This window comes from Epinephelus moara, chromosome 16 (genome assembly GCF_006386435.1).
Source record: "Epinephelus moara isolate mb chromosome 16, YSFRI_EMoa_1.0, whole genome shotgun sequence".
Classification (NCBI taxonomy): Eukaryota; Metazoa; Chordata; class Actinopteri; order Perciformes; family Serranidae; genus Epinephelus; species Epinephelus moara.
Window position 1 is genome coordinate 32916023 of NC_065521.1, and position 20576 is coordinate 32936598.

Below are 20576 nucleotides of genomic sequence, written 5' to 3' on the forward strand. Positions count from 1 at the left end.
TCTATAAAGCTTTTTTTCCTTTATTTCTAGCGAACATCATATAACAGATTCACAATTTTTAAAAATATACATTTTTGTAGCTATAACATTTAAAAAGAAAAATCAACAGGTAAGGTATTCTTTTTGAAAATAAAATAGAAAAACAAACACAAAAACTAAAGTGAGAGAGTGTGCTGAATCAGAAGAGATACCCGTATCTGAGTTTAAAATACTTTCATCATTTTCCCTGCCTTCAAACAAATACAGTACGTAAAAAATGAGATGGGAACAGAAGCGTACAGTACACAGGGGGTCAAGAGTATTCACAAAGCATCATGTTCCAACGTGTTATTAGCACCATTACTCTTCAGCCATACTGCACTTTTTTACTCTTTCCATCATTCAGTTTTTAATGGAAAAACACCATGAGTGTCGAGGCGATGTGGCACAGACCTGTCTGTGTGGGTGGGATTGTCTGTTACGCAGTTTTCATTAGTGTTCTCCCTTTCTCAGAGATAATGTTAAGAACATATTGGAGGGTAATGCCTTGACGAACAATCATTCGTTTGAAACGACTCCCAGTGATGAGAATAAAAAAAGGCGAAGAGTTGCTCATACATTCACCTTGCCTGCCCAGGCCGACTCGTAGACGTCGGCTCAGAAGCAAGAAAACAAAATTAAAAAAAGAAAATGCATTGCGAAATTGACAGAGAGATTGCATTAAATCTGTTTAGCATATTTACTGTATATAACATCTGTAATGTAATATATATAGTCAACTTTTGTTCATATATATCTGTACTTCTTCAATAGCGTTTACTTTCATAACACTGATTGAAAATCGATACCCTGCAGAAAACACTGTCAGTAAGTAGGTGTGTGGGACAACCATTACAAAAACAGAGTGAACACAGACAAGTGCTTGATTGTCTCACTAAATGTCTTCAGTGTGTCTGTAAGGAGCCATCCAGGGATCGTTCAGCTGCTGCTCCTTTCAGGGCTGTGCTAAGTAAGGTTGAGGAGAGGAGAGGAAAGGAAAGGAAAGGAAAGGAAAGGAAAGGAAAGGAAAGGAAAGGAAAGGAAAGGAGTAGGACGCACCTGGATCAGACTAAGGTGGACTAGGGAGGTTAATATTTTGGGCAGCAGTGTGGACACCCGTAAATTGCGTTTTCTATTGTTTTTTTTAATCCTTCCCTGCAACCCTACCTTGAGGTCTCTCCATTGTTTGTCTTGGTGGGTGCAACAGAGACAAGGAGGGTGTGTATGTGCTTATGTGTGTGTGTGTGTGTGTGTGTGTGTGTGTGTATGCATGTATACATTTCCAAGTTTCTACTGCCACTTCATTAGCTTGGAGCCATGAGGTAAATCCAGGAGGCTTTCATCAGTTCCAGTTGAGGAAAGGGTATCCGGGGCAGACCAGCGCCGTTTGCGTGGACGCGGTTGCTCTGGGAGAGCGGGAGGCTCCGCAGCCAGAGTGCGTGGAGGGGCCGGCGCGGTAGGAGGTGGGTGGTGGGGTAAAGGGGGAGGAGGAGGTGGAGGTGGCATCTCCTCCCTGTGCGAGCTGCTGGGCTCTCCCGTAGCCCTTGAGGGGAGTTGCGTGCGATGGGCCCTGGAGCCGATACGCGTGTGTGTCCGGTGGATTTGGGTGGGTGTGGGGGTGAGAGCCAGGCAGATGTCCCCCTCCATGAGCTGGCGGCAGGGGAGGCCATACAGCTGCGTGGTTCTCTGAGGGCAGCAAGAAGACCAGCCTCGGTCCTGTACAAAGAACGGATACTCCACCAAGACCTTCAGTAACTCCTACACAAAACCACAACATTGTTACACACTCAACCAGAAGGTCTCTCATGTCTGTCACTTACTATCACACAGTCTGACTTTAGTGTGTAATAATATCAGGAGCAATGTAAGAAGTTACAGGAATACTTCACTGCTAAAATGACCAGTCATATATAAATAACTCACCCTGTGTTATATTGAATTTGTCAAGAAAAAAAGGTTGTTCTTGTATGCCTCCACAGTGAACGAAGAATCCAAAAAACAGATAAAATTCTTGATGAATTTAAGTCATGTGGGTCCTTGTTTAACACCAGCAAAACTACATAAAAACATCCATTTACAAACTCTCATACAACTCATGTACTCCCCAGACAGAGAGCCCTAACCAACAGGGACCTGAACTCATCTATGCTCTCTTTAAAGCCAGACTCCATTGACAAAAACAGTAAATTTACTTTGCTGAACATAGGAGATGCTGGTCTACCACTTCCTCAATCTGTAGTTTGTGTTATTTTGTGACTTTGGTGAATGCAGACTAAGCCTTTAAAACACCTAAGTTGCAACAAACGAACTGATCGGGGCAGCGATAGCCCAGCAGCTCCTGTTTTCAGTGAGGTAAAATTACTGTTACTGTCAATGGAGTCTGGCTTTAGATAAGAGCACAGAAAATTTTTTACTTTCAATTTAATTTCCCATCAGAAAGGGCTGTCTGTTTGGGAAGTACTGAGCATACCACTGAATAAAGTAAAAGTTTTTTTGTGCTCTGTGCTCTTATCTAACGGCAGACCCCATTGACAAAAACAGTAATTTTACCTCGCTGAACACAAGAGCTGCTGGTCTATCGCTGCCCCCATCAGTTCGTTTGTTTGCGACTTCACTGTATTAAAGGCTTAGTCTGCATTCACCAAAGTTACAAAGTAACACAAACAGACAACAGATTGAGGCAGTGGTAGACCAGCAACTCCTGTGTTCAGCAAAGAAAAATGACTGTTTTTGTCAATGCTGGATGCTGGTCTACCACTTCCTCAATCTGTAGTTGTTTGTGTTAGTATGTGACTTTGCTGAATTCAGAGTAAGCCTTTAATACACCAAAATTGCAAACAGTGAGGTAAAATTACTGTTTTCTCAATGGAGATTGGCGTTAGATATAAGCATAGAAAAGTGTTACTTTCAATTTCCCATCAGAAAGGGCTGTCTGTTTGGGAAGTACGGAGTATACGACTGGATAAAGTAAACTTTTTCTGTGCTCATATCTAACACCAGACTCCATTGACAAAAACAGTAATTTTATATTGCTGAATACAGGAGCTGCTGGTCTACCACTGCCCTGATCAGTTCAATTGTTTGCGACTTGGTCTGAATTCATTAAAGTCCCATAATAGCACAAACAAACTATAGATTGAGACAGCAGTAGACCAGCAGCTCCTGTGTTCAGTGAGGTAAAATTACTGTTTTTGTCAGTGGAGTCTGGCTTTAAAGGGAGCATAGGTGAGTTCAGGTTCACGTTGCTAAGGGCTGTCTGTTTGGGAAGTACTGAGCATACGACTGGATACATGAGACTTTGGTTATACTGCACATGTATTCAACATAACACAGAGTGAGTGACTGATATACAGTGGTCATTTTGGGAGTGAAGTACTTCTTTAAATCGATGTTTTCACCTGAGAACATCTACAGACTAATCTGTGAGTGATTTGCATTAACGCTCATCTCGTCATGCACCTCTTCATTAAGTTATTTCTGATCATGCTGCTCAAGTGTAAGCTGAAGCATATATCCAAAGAGAAAGCTGACCTGAGTGTTGCGGTCTGTGAGGTGGACCTGCAGGTGGCTGAAGCCCTGTGCACTGCTGGCTGAAATCAGGAGCACGGTGCAGGTGCTGAGGTGGAACTCTGGGGAGGTATCTGCACTCCTCAGGAAGTCCTCGGTCCGCAGCTCCTCCACCCGCTTCAACCGCCCGCTGGCCAACTCAATCAGAGAACCCTTGGTGAAGTGAGGTAGGAGCGCAGGGGGAGACGGGTGAAGGGCCGGGGGTGAGGTGTGATGATGGGACGGAGATAACTCTCTCCCTCTGTCTCTTTCTCTGTCCCGTCGTCTCTCACGCTCACTGTCTCTTTCTTGGTCTTTGTCATGTTGTAGGTGCTTCTCTTTGTCTTTAGCTCGCTCCCTGTCCCTTTGTAGGAGTTTTTCTCTGTCTCTTTCTTGGTCTCTGTCCCGGTCTCTTTGCGACCTGTCATGGCTGTTAGGCAGACCCAGGGGTGAGTGTGGTGAGTTCCTTAGATTGTGCTGCCTGGGTCCTGGCTCCCTGTGCAGGTTGTACAGAGCTGTTCCTGAGGGGCTGTAGAGCGGGTAGGCCTGGACCTGAGGGCTGGGGTGGCACACTGATCCCAAGGAGTAGTAGATCTGGGCTTCAGCTGGTGTGGCCCCTAGGGGGTCCAATAGTCCCCCTCTACCTGCCCTGGGGACTGGTCCGAGGGGATGGGGACTGGTTGAGAGTAAATTGGAGCTGGTCTTACCTATCCCATGCGGATGTCTGTCCTGCAGTGAGGAATGTGGCTCAGGGCCCTCCTGAGCTTGAGAGTCTGACAAAAATGGCCCTCCAGAATGGACACGTGATGTTAGATCCTCCTGCTGTCTCCGTCCACCGTTGGTATGGGAACTGTGTGGACTGATGTCCAGACGTGTTCTGCTGCTATCGTTCCCATATTCTCCTGTGAGCAGAGGCCTGGAGGTTGAGGCAGTCCTGCTGCCTGGTCCGTCCAGGCCATTGGGCCTCTTGCTCAGGTATCTGTGTCTGGCTTCAACAAAGCTTGGATCTTGGGGGTAGAGAGAGTGGTGGCTAAACAGATATGACGGGGAGAAGAGAGAGGAGCTGTTGTCCCGCCTGCCACTGTTAATGTAGGACCATATCTCTCTAGAATCAGCTGGGAAGGGAGTCTTAAAGGAGGAAGCGGAGGAGGAAGATGGGGAAGGTGGCAAGGAGAGGGGCCCTTCCCCTCTGAGCCATCTGGAGTGGTGGGGCAGGGGCGAGGAGAGAGGATCATCTCTCCAGGCAGGAGAACCTGAGCCCCTCCGCTCGACAACCTGCCCTGGGAAAAGGGGGAGAGAGACAGAGGGAGAGTAGCTCAGGTGCCATGGTAGGGGCAGGGGGAGGCCTGGTGCTGGAGCAGGAAGGGGTGGAGGAGTATGTAGGAGATGGGCGTTTGGGTTAATCAGAGCTCGGTCCCTGTCACCGGCCTCCCTCCCTCCGTCTCCTCCCCCTGCGCTGGACCGACTCCGGAGAGGCACAGGGGGTTTAAACTCGTCCAGCGGGACGTGGTGTTCTGCCGATCCTTGCCGAGACTCCCTCTTCTTGGGAGGGAGGCACTCTTTGCCGCGGTCGGGGCTGGGATTCATGGGTGGGCTCCAGCGGCAGTGGGGGCCCCCTGTGTGTGGGTGTAGGCTAGGTCACATGGGCCTCACGGGAGAACGAGGGGCGCAGACAGAGGGGAAGGCTGCTACACAGCATCACTGTCGGATCACTGTTGAGTCTTTTGTACTGAAGCGCCACTCACCTAGAGAGAGGGTAACAGAAAGGGGAGGTGAAAAGGAGGAGGAGGACAAGAGAAATTAAGTATGAACATAGAAAAAGGACAGTCTGTTAGGTCCTGGCATCAGTTGTAGTTAAGACGAAGCTGTCAGTCTGGTCAGACATGCAAACAAACATTCAGCTGCATCAGACAGATGGCGAGAAATCAGCCAGCGACTCTCTCATATAAACTACTTTAAAAAGGTTAGGAACTCTTAGCGTTTTGATAGCTGTCGCTAATTAGTCTTTACCTATGTGCACGGCGGTGGGACTGAAACTACCCAACTTACTCGTTTCATTCAAACACATTACTCCCACATGTGGACTAAAAATATACTTTGCAGCCAATGAAGTTCAGAGGCAGTGCAGTAAGAACACACACACACACACACACACACACACACACACACACACACACACACACACACACACACATATAGAGTGCTCACAGCAGGAGAGTTTTCATCTCTGACTCTCAGGGGATGATTGGAATATGTAGATATGTTTTTGTACCACTTTCATGAACCACCCCCACGACACCCCCGGGTGTTCTCTGTATTCTATATGAGCTTACTACTAGCACCCCCCACCCCTTCTCTTTCAGACACGCACACGGACAGCAACAGACACACAAATACTCCCTCAGGCGGCTGTACTTACTCCCCCAGTGATAGGCAAAGCTGGTCACCACCCACCCAAAAGCTGACAGAAACACTGTTGATATTACCACCAGTTGTTGTGGATACAGGATATGTGTCTTTGCATATTAATTATGTGTCACAGCAGGGGTGTGGGGAAATGTGTGTGATTGTCTGTATGTGTGTGTGTGTGTGTGCATGCATGTTTGTGTGCATGTGTAATTTCTTTCCTTTCTGTGAGAAATGTGTGAATGTGTTTATTTGTTTAGGTCTTTGTGTGCGTGTGTGTTTGTGTTTGAGTCCTCAAATGTGTCAGAGATTTTGCAGCCTTGTTTCATTCAGTGAGAAGTGCGGGGGAGCTCTACTAATTCTCCTCCAAACGTTTTAAAGGGAGCTCTTTTCAAGTGATGGTTGCCGCGCCGCCAGCCCAGCTGTTCCCTTCCCACCACCACCGCCGCCACCACCACCATCGCTGCTCCCGCCGCCGCCACAACACCACAGCACCATGCTGCCACTCAGCCCCGCACTCACCCGCAAGTCTGTCTCAACAGCCTACCAACTCCCTGCCGTCTCACCATCCACCACACAGTCGCCATGGCAACTGTGTCCACACACACACACTCACACACACACACACACACACACACACACACACACGCATCCACTCGGTTAGAGAGGTTAGATGGGGATACTCCATGGAGAGGCGGGTAAACTGTTGCTCATCAAGTGACTTGGTCCAAAAACAGAATAAGTGTTGAGTGAAGCAAGCTGTTTGTGCATCTGAGTGGAACACTGAAAACTGGGTGGTGAGAAGAGGAGGGGGATTCTTTGTCCCAGACACTGACAGGACGGGCGTGATGGAGGAGAACGTGGGAAATGTTTATGAGGTCAACAAACGTGCTGCTGCACTGATGTGAAGCCTTGTCAGTGCAATTTAGGCGATATGTTTTCAGCTCAGGTGAAAGGTAACATGGCCTCCTGTGGGCTGGAAGCACCCACTGACCTCTGGGGTTTGTGAAAACTGCTATTCTTGAGATGAAAAGCCTTCAGACGACAGCAACAATCAGAAATGGCTCCTTATGTAATCCATACATATCTTAATTAATATTTTTCTATCAGTATTTTTCCCAGAATAATCGGATTTTCATCAAATTGATTATAATGATCTTATCAATCTATTAAATGTGACAGATATAAGATTAACACAGCAGCACCCACACAGCTAAGCACTTTATCGACTTAATAGAAAGAAAAAAACTTCAATACATTTTTTAGATGATCAAAAATTTTTCAATTAAGAAAAAAGAAGCAATAAAGACAATTTAAAATCCCACACAAAAAATCTATCTCAAAATATGTGTTCAAGTTACACACAGTATTCAAAAGGTCTGATTTCGTCTAACTCATCACATATTTTATTTACTTAAGAACTCTGCTTTGGCTGCACGACAACTTGTGTACCATCCAGATTTCATACATTTAAAAAAAAAAAAAAATCTGGTTTCAGTATTTGTCCTCAAATGACTCTGACGCCCTTGTCATTTCGACAGCCCTTATGAAAAGGGTTGTCAAAATAGACCTAATATAAACTTGCCAAAAGAGTACAAGAAAACAAAGAACACAATTGTGCATGTGGAGGAGTTTGCAGAGAAATGTCTTCTAACAGAATACTCCTACACTGTGCAGACATGCACACAGAGCTGGAGTTTAGCTGGAGCTACTGTGCTCGTAGCATTTAAATATATGAAAACCCGGCAGATCACAGGCATGATTATACCACACATTATTTCCAATGGAAAAACTCCTCATGACTTCTGACATGCTATGTAAGCATAAATGCAATTCCTTAAATAAAAAGTTATTTTCAGTTCGTTGTTTTTTTTGCTTACAACTGATAAAAATAAAAACTGTCTGAAACTGTTTTTGTATGAAAATGTAAGAAGCTAACAGTTTAACTTGCTCTTGAGTAACTGTCACATCAGACGTATCTATTTGCACCGCTCCACCTCATCCCGCCTTTTCTCTTCATGCATTTCTCAGGAGTACTGTCAAACGCAGCTCAACTCTCATGACTGCAAACCTCAGAAAAACAGAACTACGGAATATTAGACTCTAGTTTTGCCTTTTTTGCAATCAAATAAAACATCAACCGACAGTCCAGTGGTGCTAAGTGCACCAGAAGATGGCTCTTTTAATCCATAAAGAGCAGTTAGAGAATGTGGGAGCAGGCAGACAGGTTGATGGAGTTGGTAGTTGTTGTGATGTGATGTGAGACTGACCTTAGTGCGGGCTGAGCAGACGTCCCAGTCTTGGCAGTCATTCATATTCCAGTCCTCCCAGAGGGTCAACCCACTCCTCAGCTCCTCACTGTGCTACACTGCTCCTCCACAGCACCGCCGCCAGTTACAACACCCGCAGATATCAGCAGCCTCCAGCTACACACTGCCTCTGATCTCTGTACGCATGAAATAACACCAGCGAGCCCACCAAACTGAGGGAAAGAACTGAGAGCCTGCTATCCGTCTCTGTGTCTGTTGTGTATGTGACTGTGTGTGTGTGTGTCAAGAGTGTGTGTGCGCGCGTTTGTGTGTGTGTGCTTGTGTGTGCAAAGGGCTGAGGAAATGAGTAATATCTAGCAGTGAGAAACATGTCTGCTATGCAGAGCCACACAAGCAGACCAGTTGCTGCTGCCGCCCACTTGCTTTAATCACTGTGAGGGATATAAACATGCATACACACACACACGTATATATGCACACACAACTGTACACACACATACAAACAGTCAAGGATGCAGCAAATACAGATAATATATTGGGCGGTATATGCTGACTATATGCCGCCTTTGTGCTGTCTGAAGGTGAGCTTTCCACTTAAGTTCCACCACTTAAATGCGTCTTTTGACATGAAAAGTCATGAATAAATCAGCCAATCAGCCATTAAATCATGAATCTATATTTCTGAAGACATGTTGGCACATAAAAGAGAGGGAAGGATGGAGGGGAGGCAGAGAGACAGTTGATGAGAGACAGGGAGGGACGTGGTAGGAGGCTCATCCTACACACACTCTCAGACTTAGGCTTTTGCTGCTGCCTCTGACTCAAAACTAAACCTCACATCCATCACACACACATACACACACACGCACGCACACACATGCAAACACACACACATGCAAATATGCCATACTTGTTCTTTTTGTTTATCTGTAGTTTTCATCAGAATTTTGTGTCCTTTGTTCTCATCAAAGCACTTTGCGACGAACCTGTTGTTAAAAGAGCTTTTATGAATAAATTTGATTTGACTTCATATACGTGCACACACACACACACACACACACACACACACACACAGAAACACACTCTCATACGCTAACAGGAGGACTGCAGGAGAGCTTTGAATGATTTGCCTCAGTGATTCAGTCAGTGCAAGTGAAGTGTGTTGGTACGGCTGGTATGGCTTATTAGGGCTGAATTGGTGAGAGCAGTGTAGCTCATTCACGGCAAGAAATCAGAAACCTGTCAGTATAGAAACCTTTTAGAAAATAATAAACAGGCGCAAGGTTGCAAAATGCAACGCTATGCAAATAACCCCGCCGGCTCCCCCGTCAAAGAAACAGGGCCAAACCTCAGTTCAAACAAGCTTATGTTAATTACCAGTGCAGAAATGCAATACAGGAGTGAAAACATAAATTGGAGCACAGGGGGAAATAGGATTTAATGAAGCAATCAAATCATTATTGGTGGTGAATTATAAGAAGCAATCTTTATGTTCTTTCATATTTCTATGAGCAATTCATCCGAGCTTTTAAACACAGAGCAAAATGCAGACTCGTATCCACCGACGTGAATTAGAGGTTAACCTTGTCTAACTTCTCAACCTCAATGGAGTGGAAAGCTAATCAGATTTGGATGTGTGTGCAGACACATCAGCCTCGAAGGCCACATTTAAACATTCTCACAGTGAGGGTGACAATTGCCAAGAAAGTCTCCTCTGACATTTAGGAGGAGATTACTTTTTATTTTACAAAGTGAATGTTGCTTGAAAAAAAAAAGATGTGCGCTGAGGTTGTGTGGGCACAAGCGCTGTCTGCTCTGGCATTTGCTGTACTTTGTGTGGGTTCATTACAAGTATCACAATTATTAGAGTAAAGATGCAGATTTCTTTTTAATTTTGGAGCATTTACTTTTGGGCAGCAGGGTAATGACACATGGGAATTTAATCAATAGTCAATCTTGGCAACAATACTTAATTGTTAGGCATTAAATAAGTTAGAAAAATCTTAAACATGATATGAAATAAAGAAAAATCCATCTGTTTATAAATGCAACAAACATACAGTGCTGGACCTGACACATTCTGTGCCCTGGGTGCGCTTTCCCTGGCACCCCCACCACCCCTCGCTAAAAAATAAATGTATGTATTTTATTATCATTGATACTATCTTTTATATTTATTCTAAACAAGAAGAGCTAATGGGAAATCAGCACAAGTGAATAACTCAGCTAAGATAATTATTAATTTTATAATAATATTTTTTCTCTAAATAAATATCAAATTTAGCAGATTTCATCTTCTTCTTTTTTTTGTTTTGTACTTCACCTCAGATGACCTTTGCCCTTTTATTTCCACCCACTCTGATGCTCTCCACATAAATTCTGGTAGGTCTGGGTTTTTTTTTTATGTCACAAAAAATAAAATAAAATCCTATTTTCCTTATGGGGTTGGAGAGGCACAATTTTAAAGAGCTGCCCTGAATTAATCTCCAATAAAATGGATCAACAGGCTGAGAATTGCAGATATGACTCATTTATGAGGCCAGTTTACAAACAGGAAATTACTCATTTCACCCTTTTTAGTTTTGTTAAGATTAAAAAAAATGTTAAAAACTAATTAAAGTGTGCTGTTCGCCGCATGTAAAATAAAGTTGCCTCCATAAACATGTTCCTATGGTTATATCACACAAAGAAACTAATTGCTCACAAGGTGTCAGAGTTGACTTGGCAATTTAAAGTGTCCAACACATGATTATACAAGATAACATCCCACATAAATAACACATTTTTTAACCAATACGATAAAAATCTCAGGGTCGCAAGTTAGTGAGAAATCATACCTTGTATATTAAAATGTAAAAAAATAAATTAATTAAACAATGTGAAGCAAATAAAATAATGGCTTTCTTCAAAATAGCATCGTCACCCCTGCCCTCTAATCAGCATTTAGTGCTCACAGTTAGAACAGGACAATCTCCATAAATCATATCACTTGTCAGTATTTGATATAAATTTAGATGTAATAGTCCAGTCATAGTGAAAGAGGAGGAAGTAGAGCAAGAGCCGGGTTCATCAAAAGGGTGTTTACTACAATATAGAGATATAGAAATGACTGTTGTGCTCTACTTATGTATGCACACTTTGATATTTAGCATATTGAACACGCGCACGCACTCCACAGACACACACACACACACACATGCACAGGCAGGCAAACATCAACACCAGTGGAGTCACACTGTGCTGTCAATCATTTATGGCACCACTGAGACATTTGGCGCACTCTTTCCCCAACTCATGCTCGCTGTTCCTGTCTGTCTTTCTCTCTGGCTTTGCACTCTTTAATCTGTCCATCACACACACACACAAACACAAACACACACGGGGTCAGGTCCAGACAAGAAAGGTCAGAGGAGTCACACTACACCGAACAAATCACGGTGGTGGAAGTGTTAAGTAGCAAACGACTTGTACAGGTAACACTCTCTACCTCTACCTCAGGAAGTTGTGCTGAACACAGGACGTGTTTAACTCTCGTAGCTTCTTGTCCCTTTTGTAATCAAACTGGCATTTTGCTTTTCTTTTTTCTCTTTTCCCCCCCTTCCTCATGCGTAGCCTCGTATGGGGTGTCTGATCACGTTTCAGGCTGAGTGGGGGATCTATGATGGACGTCTGATGCAGCAGAAATTTGTTGCTGAATGTAACAGATCTGAACAGAGGGGAGAGTAGAGGAGAGTGGAGGGGAGGAGGGGGGGTTAGAGGACAGAGCAGATAGATAGATAGATAGATAGATAGATAGATAGATAGATCCAGTTAAAGTAAAATCAGTGATTTAGATTTTTTTTGATATTCGTGTCCAGGATCATTCTTTGGCTCCTTCAGTGGACACACCTCCAGCATCTTAGCGTATAGAATACTGCTTATTCTTTCATGAAACCTAATTTTATACACATGGCAATTTTTCAATCGTTCAAATTCAACTGGGTGGTTAAAATACTCTGACTCAAACCCAGAGCACATATTTATTTTTGCTTTTCCCAGACTTTAAATCAAATTCCAACTAATTTTTAATTAATAATAAGTATTAGTAATTTTTTTTTAGAAAAAAAGTCAAATTTCTCTCATTCCTTTTTCTTTGATGTGAATATTTTCTGGGGTTTTTTACCCCTCTGTGACAGTAAATTGAATATATTTGTGTTACAGACAAAACAAGACATTTGAGAACATCATCTTGGGCTTTAGGAAATACTGATCGACATTTTTTCCTAATTTTATGACATTTTATAGACCAAATAACTGATCAATCAAGCAAGAAAATAATCAGTGTGTGTGTGTGTGTGTGCTACTGTGTTAACAGCTAATAAGAGTCCGTGGCTTTGCAGCAGCTCAATCTTCAGCCCAGCACCTTCAACGGACGCACCTAGTACGTCTTATTTTCTCATGATTTTGAAACCTAATTTTAAATATTTGGCAATTTTTTAATCATTCAAATTTGGCTGGTTGGTTAATAACACACTTTTCTGTGATGTGACAAACTCAGAACGCATTTATTTTTGCTTTACCTGGACTCAAAATTAATCGGCAACTAAACTGATAAATGATTAATCTGTTTGAGTATTTTTTTTAAATAAAAATAAAGTGAACATTCTCTGACTCTAGCTTCTTTAATGTGAATATTTTTTAGGTTTTTACTCCTCTGTGACAGTAAACTAAATATATTTGGGGTGTGGACAAAACAAGACATCTGGAGATGTCATCTTGGCCTTTGGGAAACACTGATCAACATTTTCTGACATTTTATAGACCAATTAACCAATCAGGTAATTAAGGAAATACTCAACAGATTAATCGGCAGTCTTAATAGAGAGCTGGAGTGGTGGCGGGAGGGGAGGAGGGGAGGAGGGGAGTACTACTAGCCGTGTGTGGTGGCTTACTCCACAAGGAGCCGGGCTAAGCTGATAAAAGGACAGGGTGATACGGGCGATAGCTTATTGGGCAGAAGGCCAGGTCAGCCTTCAGGGCCCATTCTTCAGCAGGATGAGCCAGCAGCCCTGCACGCAAAGACTCATTCTAACATTGACTCTCTGTGGAAATGTGCTCACTCATGACAGACTTGCACAACACGATGAAAATGTCTCCTGATTTTGGGTTAAGAACAAGATCAACAGTGTGTGCCATAAGTGCAGCAACTATATAGAGGAATATACCACCTTTAAAAAAGCCGAGTCGTAAACAGAGTATGCTAAACATTGCGAGAAAGGAGCTGATTGGAGGAGAGTAGAACAGCGTGAGTGATGCAGACAAGAGGGTGACGCCTGTAATGTATTGCTGGGTTAATCCCTGTGAATCCTAACTGGTACGGCCTAAGGAAGGCTTAGTATAGTTCTGGGAGGAAATCCCCCTGTGTAGTGGTACAGGCCATTAGCCCCTAGGGTATAAATAGGGCAGCTATGGCTCCTTAAGCTGGCTTTTACGCAATATCAGTTAAAAATATGACTTGACTAATTACATGCAGGTCAGCCAGTCAGCAGAAGCAAAAATTCCTCCACCTCGTTCTGCTCTTCCTCTGACCATGGCAGACTACCGCAGTGTTCTCTGCTTATACACACACACTGCATATACTAGTGTGCACACTGAGGTCAGCAGGGAACAAGTGGAACAGTTAACAGGTATTCTGCAAACCTTGTGGCTGACATTTTCAAAGGCGGGTGTTATGTTGTTGTCATTCATTGACATTTAAGCGTCTTCTGATGGGAGTTTCGTCTCTGCACTTTTCCACTGTGTCAATCTGATAATATGCCTCTTATGCGGCATCTGCACTAGCTACATTTTCAACCACAAAGAGATGACTTTGGTTTCAATTCGCTGGCATTGTGCGCATCACCAAGACGTTAAAAAAAAAGACATGACAGAAGCATCAAATGTGGCACTACTGGTGAGGTGACAGCAATTCTTATGCAACTGTAGTGATGTCACATAACGCTGCTGCACGGTCATGCGTTTGTGTTTCCATTTGTGCAGCTCACTCCCAAATTAGTTTCCCAACTTTTTACATGCTCTGCTTCACTGGCTCACAGGTAGCAGTCACTCTCACTAGTTTGTGACACGATTAGCCCAACTCAGAGCCCTTGATGCGAGTAGTACTCTCACGCTATGAGATCAGTAGCTTACAAAGGGGGGGTTGCGGGGAAGAGGAGAGGGGAAAGAGAGGAAGTGTGACGGGGTAGAAACAGCTTGAAAGAGAGAGGACAAGTGTGTGTGCATGTGTGAAAGAGGAGGGGGGGATTACTTTTCATTCCAAAGATTTGTTGTTTTTGGCGGTGTCCCCTGGCGACTGACAGTCAAACCGGGTTTTCTGTTGGTTCTCTAGTTTAGCAGCAAGATGTCAGCAAGCTGTAAGCAAACATGGTGATGACTTCTCCACTGAGAGACCATGGCCAGGTCTCCCGTTGGAAACTCAAGTGCCATTCATGTTTAGAGAGACTGTCTAGACTGGCTTCACAGATACTGTCTGGAGTACCTTTATCACTGCTGGTATTCAAGGCAACGTTGCTATACACTGCCATTATTGCTATTGCTCTACAACCCCTCCCACACCAAATCTGCTGCCCAGCCAGCCACACACGGTCACAGCCATTTACTCAACACATGGCTTATGCTGTTTGTTACAGAGGGTGCTGCAAATTATATTGAAATGGGATTGAGTGGGCTTAATGCTTGTTTTCAAAATGAAAATAGGGAGAGTCCCACTTGAGAGAGAACCTTTATCACGCAGCTATTTGATAATCTCTGCTAATAAGTGCCAAAAAAAGGAGGTCAAATTAAATTAGAGACAGATGTTTTTGCTGAGTGATTTTAATTCAGCGAAGGATAAAAAAAGAAATGGATAATACGGGAGCATTGCAAGGGTAGGGAAGGTAATACACATCCAACTTGAGGACAAGCTTTCAGGACACTATTGATGCTATAGGCTACAGGATGTCTCAGATGTTACACTTTCTGTACAGTGATACCAAAACCGATACTGTGAAATATATTGTGTTTGTGCACGTTGGGTCCGTCTGTACGAGGGAGCAGATATACTGATCTGCTGGGCTCCGGCAGGCAGAGATGCAGGCCTGGCTGAAAAACTGTGGGTGTAAGCGGTGGGTGGCAGGGTTGAAAGGTCGCTGACCCCTATTGTAGATGAAGTGTGGAGGAGGAGGAGAACATTCTGCTTGATCATACACAAGGGTTAGCGAGTCAGGGCCAAAGAAAACGATCGGTGCGAACACAAAGAGCAAAGAAAAGATAACTGACAGATTGTATGTGCATGTTTGCATATGCACACCCCTAATTGTGTCTGAATGTAAACACATCCTATGAAATACCACTTCCTGCACCTCTCTCCCTCTCTCTCTCTCGGGACACCCCCACTGACAGGTGTGTCTGTCACCTTAAAGTAGTCTGGCGCGGTGTCAACTGTATTCAAACACCTGCCTGTGTTTGGGATTATTCATCACACTCCTGGCTCCTCGGCTGAGCTCCCAAGCCAATTCTCATACCCTTCAACTGTGAGAGTGCTGATCTGGGAACAGTAGGCATGGAGGTCCCCTTGACTGATTCAAAAATGCCGTAAACGCAGAATTAGCTCACGATCAGCATGTACTTTAGAGAGATTTGTGCAGTACCATTTAGTTGCTACTGTGTCTTAAATAACTGGCAGTGGATGTGAAGCTCTATATGCCTGTGTTGACTCACAGTTGACTCGTAAGTGCACTGTAGAATAATCTCAAACTTCACATACATTAAAGCTACAGCTGGTAAAAATTACAAAAACTTTTTTTTTTGGTCATATTTGTTGAAACTCTCACCACATTCACACAGAACTAAACGAGACAGATTGAAAAAATCATACTCCTCTGTCTGCTCCATTGCCTTGTAGTGCTTCCAACGGCCTTACCAACATGAATGAAAACAACCAATCAGAGCTGAGAAGTCTTCAACGGAGTCATCAATCATGTCAGTCACTGCTTGTGAACTGTGGTCACACCGTCAAACTAGGTGCCGCTGATCAGATATGAATCAAGATCCTGTTACTGCAGTGTCTCTTTCTCACCTTAAATGTTTCTGAATGGGCTGCAAGTGACTTACAAATATGTCAAGTTTGTACAAAACACACTTTATTTTTAAGTACAGTGAATTTCCAGCACAGAGCTTTCATTATGAAGTGCCATTTCCTGCTGTAGAGTGAGTGACTAACGGACCGCTACTTAGCAGAGACAGCAAACTAGCAAAACACAAGTATGACGCTGAATATATTCAACTGTGTGACCTTGAACCAATGACTAAGGAGAAATCTGGACCAGGTGGGAACCACTGTTGTAGTGTACTGTTTAGCTGTACAAAGAGAAGTTGGTCCAGCTTCTGTTGACCGTTTGCAACATGTCGGCTGGGTCATAAACGTCGTCATGTTACAGCTAGACAGTACACTAAAATATGTTTCTGAGTTAGGCAATGCAGTAACAGACTCTTGATTCATGTTTGATCACTGCTGCCTAGTTTGACAGTTTGACCACAGTCCACGAGCAGTGACTGACATGATTGACAACTCCATTAGAGACTTCTCGCCTCTGATTGGTTGTTTTTAGTGCGCCACGCCTGCGGACAATTCCAGTGAATGCCATCAGAAGCAGTGGGAAGAGGAGGAGGGACATGATTTTGTTCGGTCTCATGTACTCCATCCGAATACAGTGACAGTTTCAGCAAATATGACACAAAGTTATTTTCATAAAAGCTACCAGCTGTAGCTTCGATTAAATGACGTACGGACGAGCTCATGTAAGGGCAGCACAGTTTTTAGAAATGTTGCCGAACACCAAGAAGGACAGATGCTCGACTCCCTTTCCGTTCTGAGGATGACATCCAAGTGTGTGTTTTCCCATAGGTGTGACTTTGAGTGACAGTGAGAGTGATTATCCATCACACATCCAGCAGTGAGCTGGTGAGTGTTTCCCTGCTCTCTGAGACCCTGAAGAGGAGCCGAGTGGTGAAAGAAAATGAATGCACGAGTGAGGTTATATGAGGTTATGCAGCCTCCAATACCTGCTAAACTGCTGCGCCCACAAAGAGTTTCATCGGGTGAAAGATGGGAATTTTCTCAGAGCAAACACATGACATACGACCCAAATAACCACACACTCACGCATGCACAAAGTCATGTAATCATGCAAATGCGTAGTCTCTGCTCTGAATGTACACTTCACTCTAAGTTTTCCCTCTTTGTCTCTTTCACTTTCAGTCCCCCCTCCCCACCCACTCTCTGTCTTCCTCTCTGTCTTTCCCTTTCACTCAACTGGCTGGCTGTTTGAGAGCACACACTCAACGTGGGTGAGAGTGCTAGAGTAGAGTATATGACTGTCAACACAAGGTGCAGGGTGTGTGTATGTGCACCTGTCTGTGTGGTGCTGTAGGTGGAGAGGCACAGCAGGGCGTGAAGGAGCGCTGTGATAATGACAGGCCATGCATTATATAACATGCAGATTGCATAAGGAGAAGATTATTTTAGGTCCAGATATTGAGGATGTATAAGTAATTTTTTTTACGTGGGTGTACAGCACCATGCGCATCTCTAAGTGCAAGGATGTGCGTTTGTGTAAAAATGTTCTGAAATGTGCTCATTTTTTGTGGTCTCTTTCGAGGAATGTGTGGGTGTAAGTAAACTAAGTGTATTATGTGTTTGTAAGAAGGGGGCATGAATGTTTTCAGATTTCTTTCATAGCTATCTGCATATCAAAACAAGTATGTGGGAATGTTGGCACATTTGTGTACAGTGTGCATAAGGGTGGCTTTATTGCAAGCTCCCACTCATTATCACTTTTAGACTTCAGAGAGATCCACTTGAAAGGGGCTGATTCTCCTTGTCGGGCGCAAACCTCGTAACTTCCAAGTTTTGATGATTTTTCGTGTTCGAGCTTGCGTCGAAGAGGGAAAAAAAGCCCATCTATGGGCTGGACGAGTTTTATGAATCTGTCTTTTAGCTGCTCAGTGACAAGGTTATGGTCCTATAGGATGTGTTGTGTGGAGTCACAGAAGTGAGGCAGAGCAGATAGAGTCTCCGTGTGCCACTGCCTCCTCTGTGCGCCTCGCTCCATGCATGAGTGTGCCCCTGTAAAAATAGACCTCTTAAAGGGCCAGCAGCCACTCAACCTTCTCCCACAAGAGGCCTGTTCTGCTCTTCAGGGTGACAGTACTCTAAGAAACATGGGATGGGAAAACATGCTGTATTTCTCATTCAGCCCACAGAGACAAGTTGTATTTCTGTTTCCCATGAGACATCGAAACATACCTACATTCAGTTTCTCTCTTTACATCATTCATGAGGGCACTTCTCTGGTACATAGCCAGTCATAAAACAACGCTCCAGGTTTATATCAGTACGTTACTATGAAACATATATTAAACACAGGAGATCCAGGTTTTGAAGCCACCTGACTACAGCTGAAGCCTTGGCACAGACTCTCGCTGATACATCAGAGTCCTTGCTTCGACACCATAGTGACTGGTACCAGAAATGCTAAGCAAAAAAATTGCTGCTTTGCACACGAGGTGCACTTTGTAATTGTGCACTCCAAACGAGCTTTTTCTTGAAGCAATCTCTCAGTGACACAAGACTTCCTGTGCACTCCAGCAGCTCGTCCCCGTAATTGAAATAAGTGAATTAAGTCAGCGGGGACAAATGTTGTACGTCTCGCTTGAAAGACATCTATAGCCGAGAACTGTTTGAACCTGTGAAGTGTTCCTATATGCAGCATATGGGGTATCACTGCAGCAGAAGGACAGCGCCTGCTGGAGCAGAAATAGACGCACAGAAATCATAATCGTGCACGCTGGCGTAGTATTTCTCCGTCGAGAATGGCGAGAAACAAGGAGCGGAGCCGGTAATAGAACCACAAACATAGCTCTGTGTTCCCAACAGAGGGATGCAGAAACAGACACATTTAGTCCTTGACCAATTGTGGTTGCAAAGTTGTGATTAAAAATTAAACGTGACATTGGAAGTTCTCCCTGCGCGTGTTTTCTTGTGATGAATATGAAGTAAGACTACAAATGCACCTGCACACCTGCACATCCTCCCCTTGATTGTGTGAGATCTTTTCCAGACTTGCCCCCAACATCTGCACCTCCTATTTTCTCTCCTCCTCCTCCCTCACTCTGTCTCTTTCCAAATTTTCCCCGACTCGACTAACCCCACCCTCACCAATCTCATATCCGTCCCTCCCAGTTTAAGCGGGCTCCTCCAGGGCCCCTGGCTATCTCTGGACCAGGGCTATTTAAGCCCACTGCTCTAATTCTGAAAGTACTGATCTGCCGTCAGGCTGAGTGATGAACCTCCACCTCTCTCTTCCTCTCTGTCTGTGTGTGTGTGTGTGTGTGTGTGTGTGTGTGTGTCTGTCTGTCTGTCTGTCTGTCTCCGTCTTCCTCACACGCTCCTTGTCTCTGGATCTGTCACACTCTCCCTCTTGTTCACACTCTCTCTGTTGTGCCCTTCCACGCACACAAACACCCCCACACACAGGTGCCGACTTACATGAGCGTATAGCACACGCTCATTCACACACAAACACACACATTTCAGACTTATTTCCTCCCTATAATTAACCCAGCTCACACACAGGATGACATGTACTTACTGTAACTCCTAAACCTGTTTTCTCAGAGCGTTCACACAGCCTGGTGTGTTTATCCCTTCATTCAAAGTTGCTAACACACCTGCGCTCCCTCTCTCCCACAGACACACACACACACACGCGCGCACACACACACACGCTCAGAGGAGGAAGCGGTGTGGTCACATACCTCGCCGGGTGCCTTTGCGTAGCAGGTAGCAGAGAGTTTACTCATTGGATCAGGCGGCAAGCAGGCACGTAGGAATATCCAGTTTTGAGACTGCGAGTCTCTTCCTCCTCTCTACTGCTCAGCCTCCCCTCCCTTCATCCTATTCCTGCCTCTCCTCCTTCTCACTCTCTAAACGCCTCTTTGCTCTCTCTCCCTCTATCTCCCCGTGAGTGCGCTCTCTTTCTCTCTCCCCGGCTTGCTTGATCTCTCCAACCCCCTCCCTCCCTCCTCTTCTCTCTCCTTCGCTCACACACCTTCTATCTCTTCGCCCTTACAACTTCAATCTACACTCATCCCTCTGAGTAAGTCTCTCTGACACACAGCGACACTTGATAACTTTTTCTTTCCCCTGCCTAATATGCTGCCTCTCCCTCTCTGTCTCTCCCTCTCTGGGAGTGTATAATTAGACAGAGCTCAGTGGTAATACAGTCAGGCTCATTGTGGGAGCCTTAGCATTGCTGC

The 20576-nt window shown here is 44.4% G+C and overlaps 1 protein-coding gene across 2 annotated transcripts; it reads right to left on the minus strand.

Moving 5' to 3' along the window:
• Positions 1–2: 2 nt before the first annotated feature.
• Positions 3–20260, minus strand: zmp:0000000926 (ataxin-1-like). Of its 2 annotated transcripts, none has more exons than XM_050065131.1 (3): positions 20076–20260; positions 3550–5309; positions 3–1776 (listed from the first exon to the last, which is right to left on the minus strand). In XM_050065131.1, exons 2-3 carry the CDS (start codon positions 5149–5151, stop codon positions 1309–1311), a joined length of 2070 nt encoding a protein of 689 aa, XP_049921088.1. In that variant the 5' UTR covers positions 5152–5309; positions 20076–20260; the 3' UTR covers positions 3–1308. The 2 variants fall into 2 exon arrangements, with proteins under 2 accessions (XP_049921088.1, XP_049921087.1); XM_050065130.1 differs by lacking the exon at positions 20076–20260 and adding an exon at positions 8241–8478.
• Positions 20261–20576: the final 316 nt, after the last annotated feature.

What these genes read in the sequence shown, in the direction of transcription:
- zmp:0000000926 (XM_050065131.1), bottom strand. Translation starts at nt 5,151, where the DNA reads ATGAATCCCAGCCCCGACCGCGGCAAAGAGTGCCTCCCTCCCAAGAAG. An exon ending in TCACAGACCGCAACACTCAG is followed by an intron (nt 1,777 to 3,549) that starts GTCAGCTTTCTC and finishes GGTTTTGTGTAG; the next exon opens with GAGTTACTGAAGGTCTTGGT.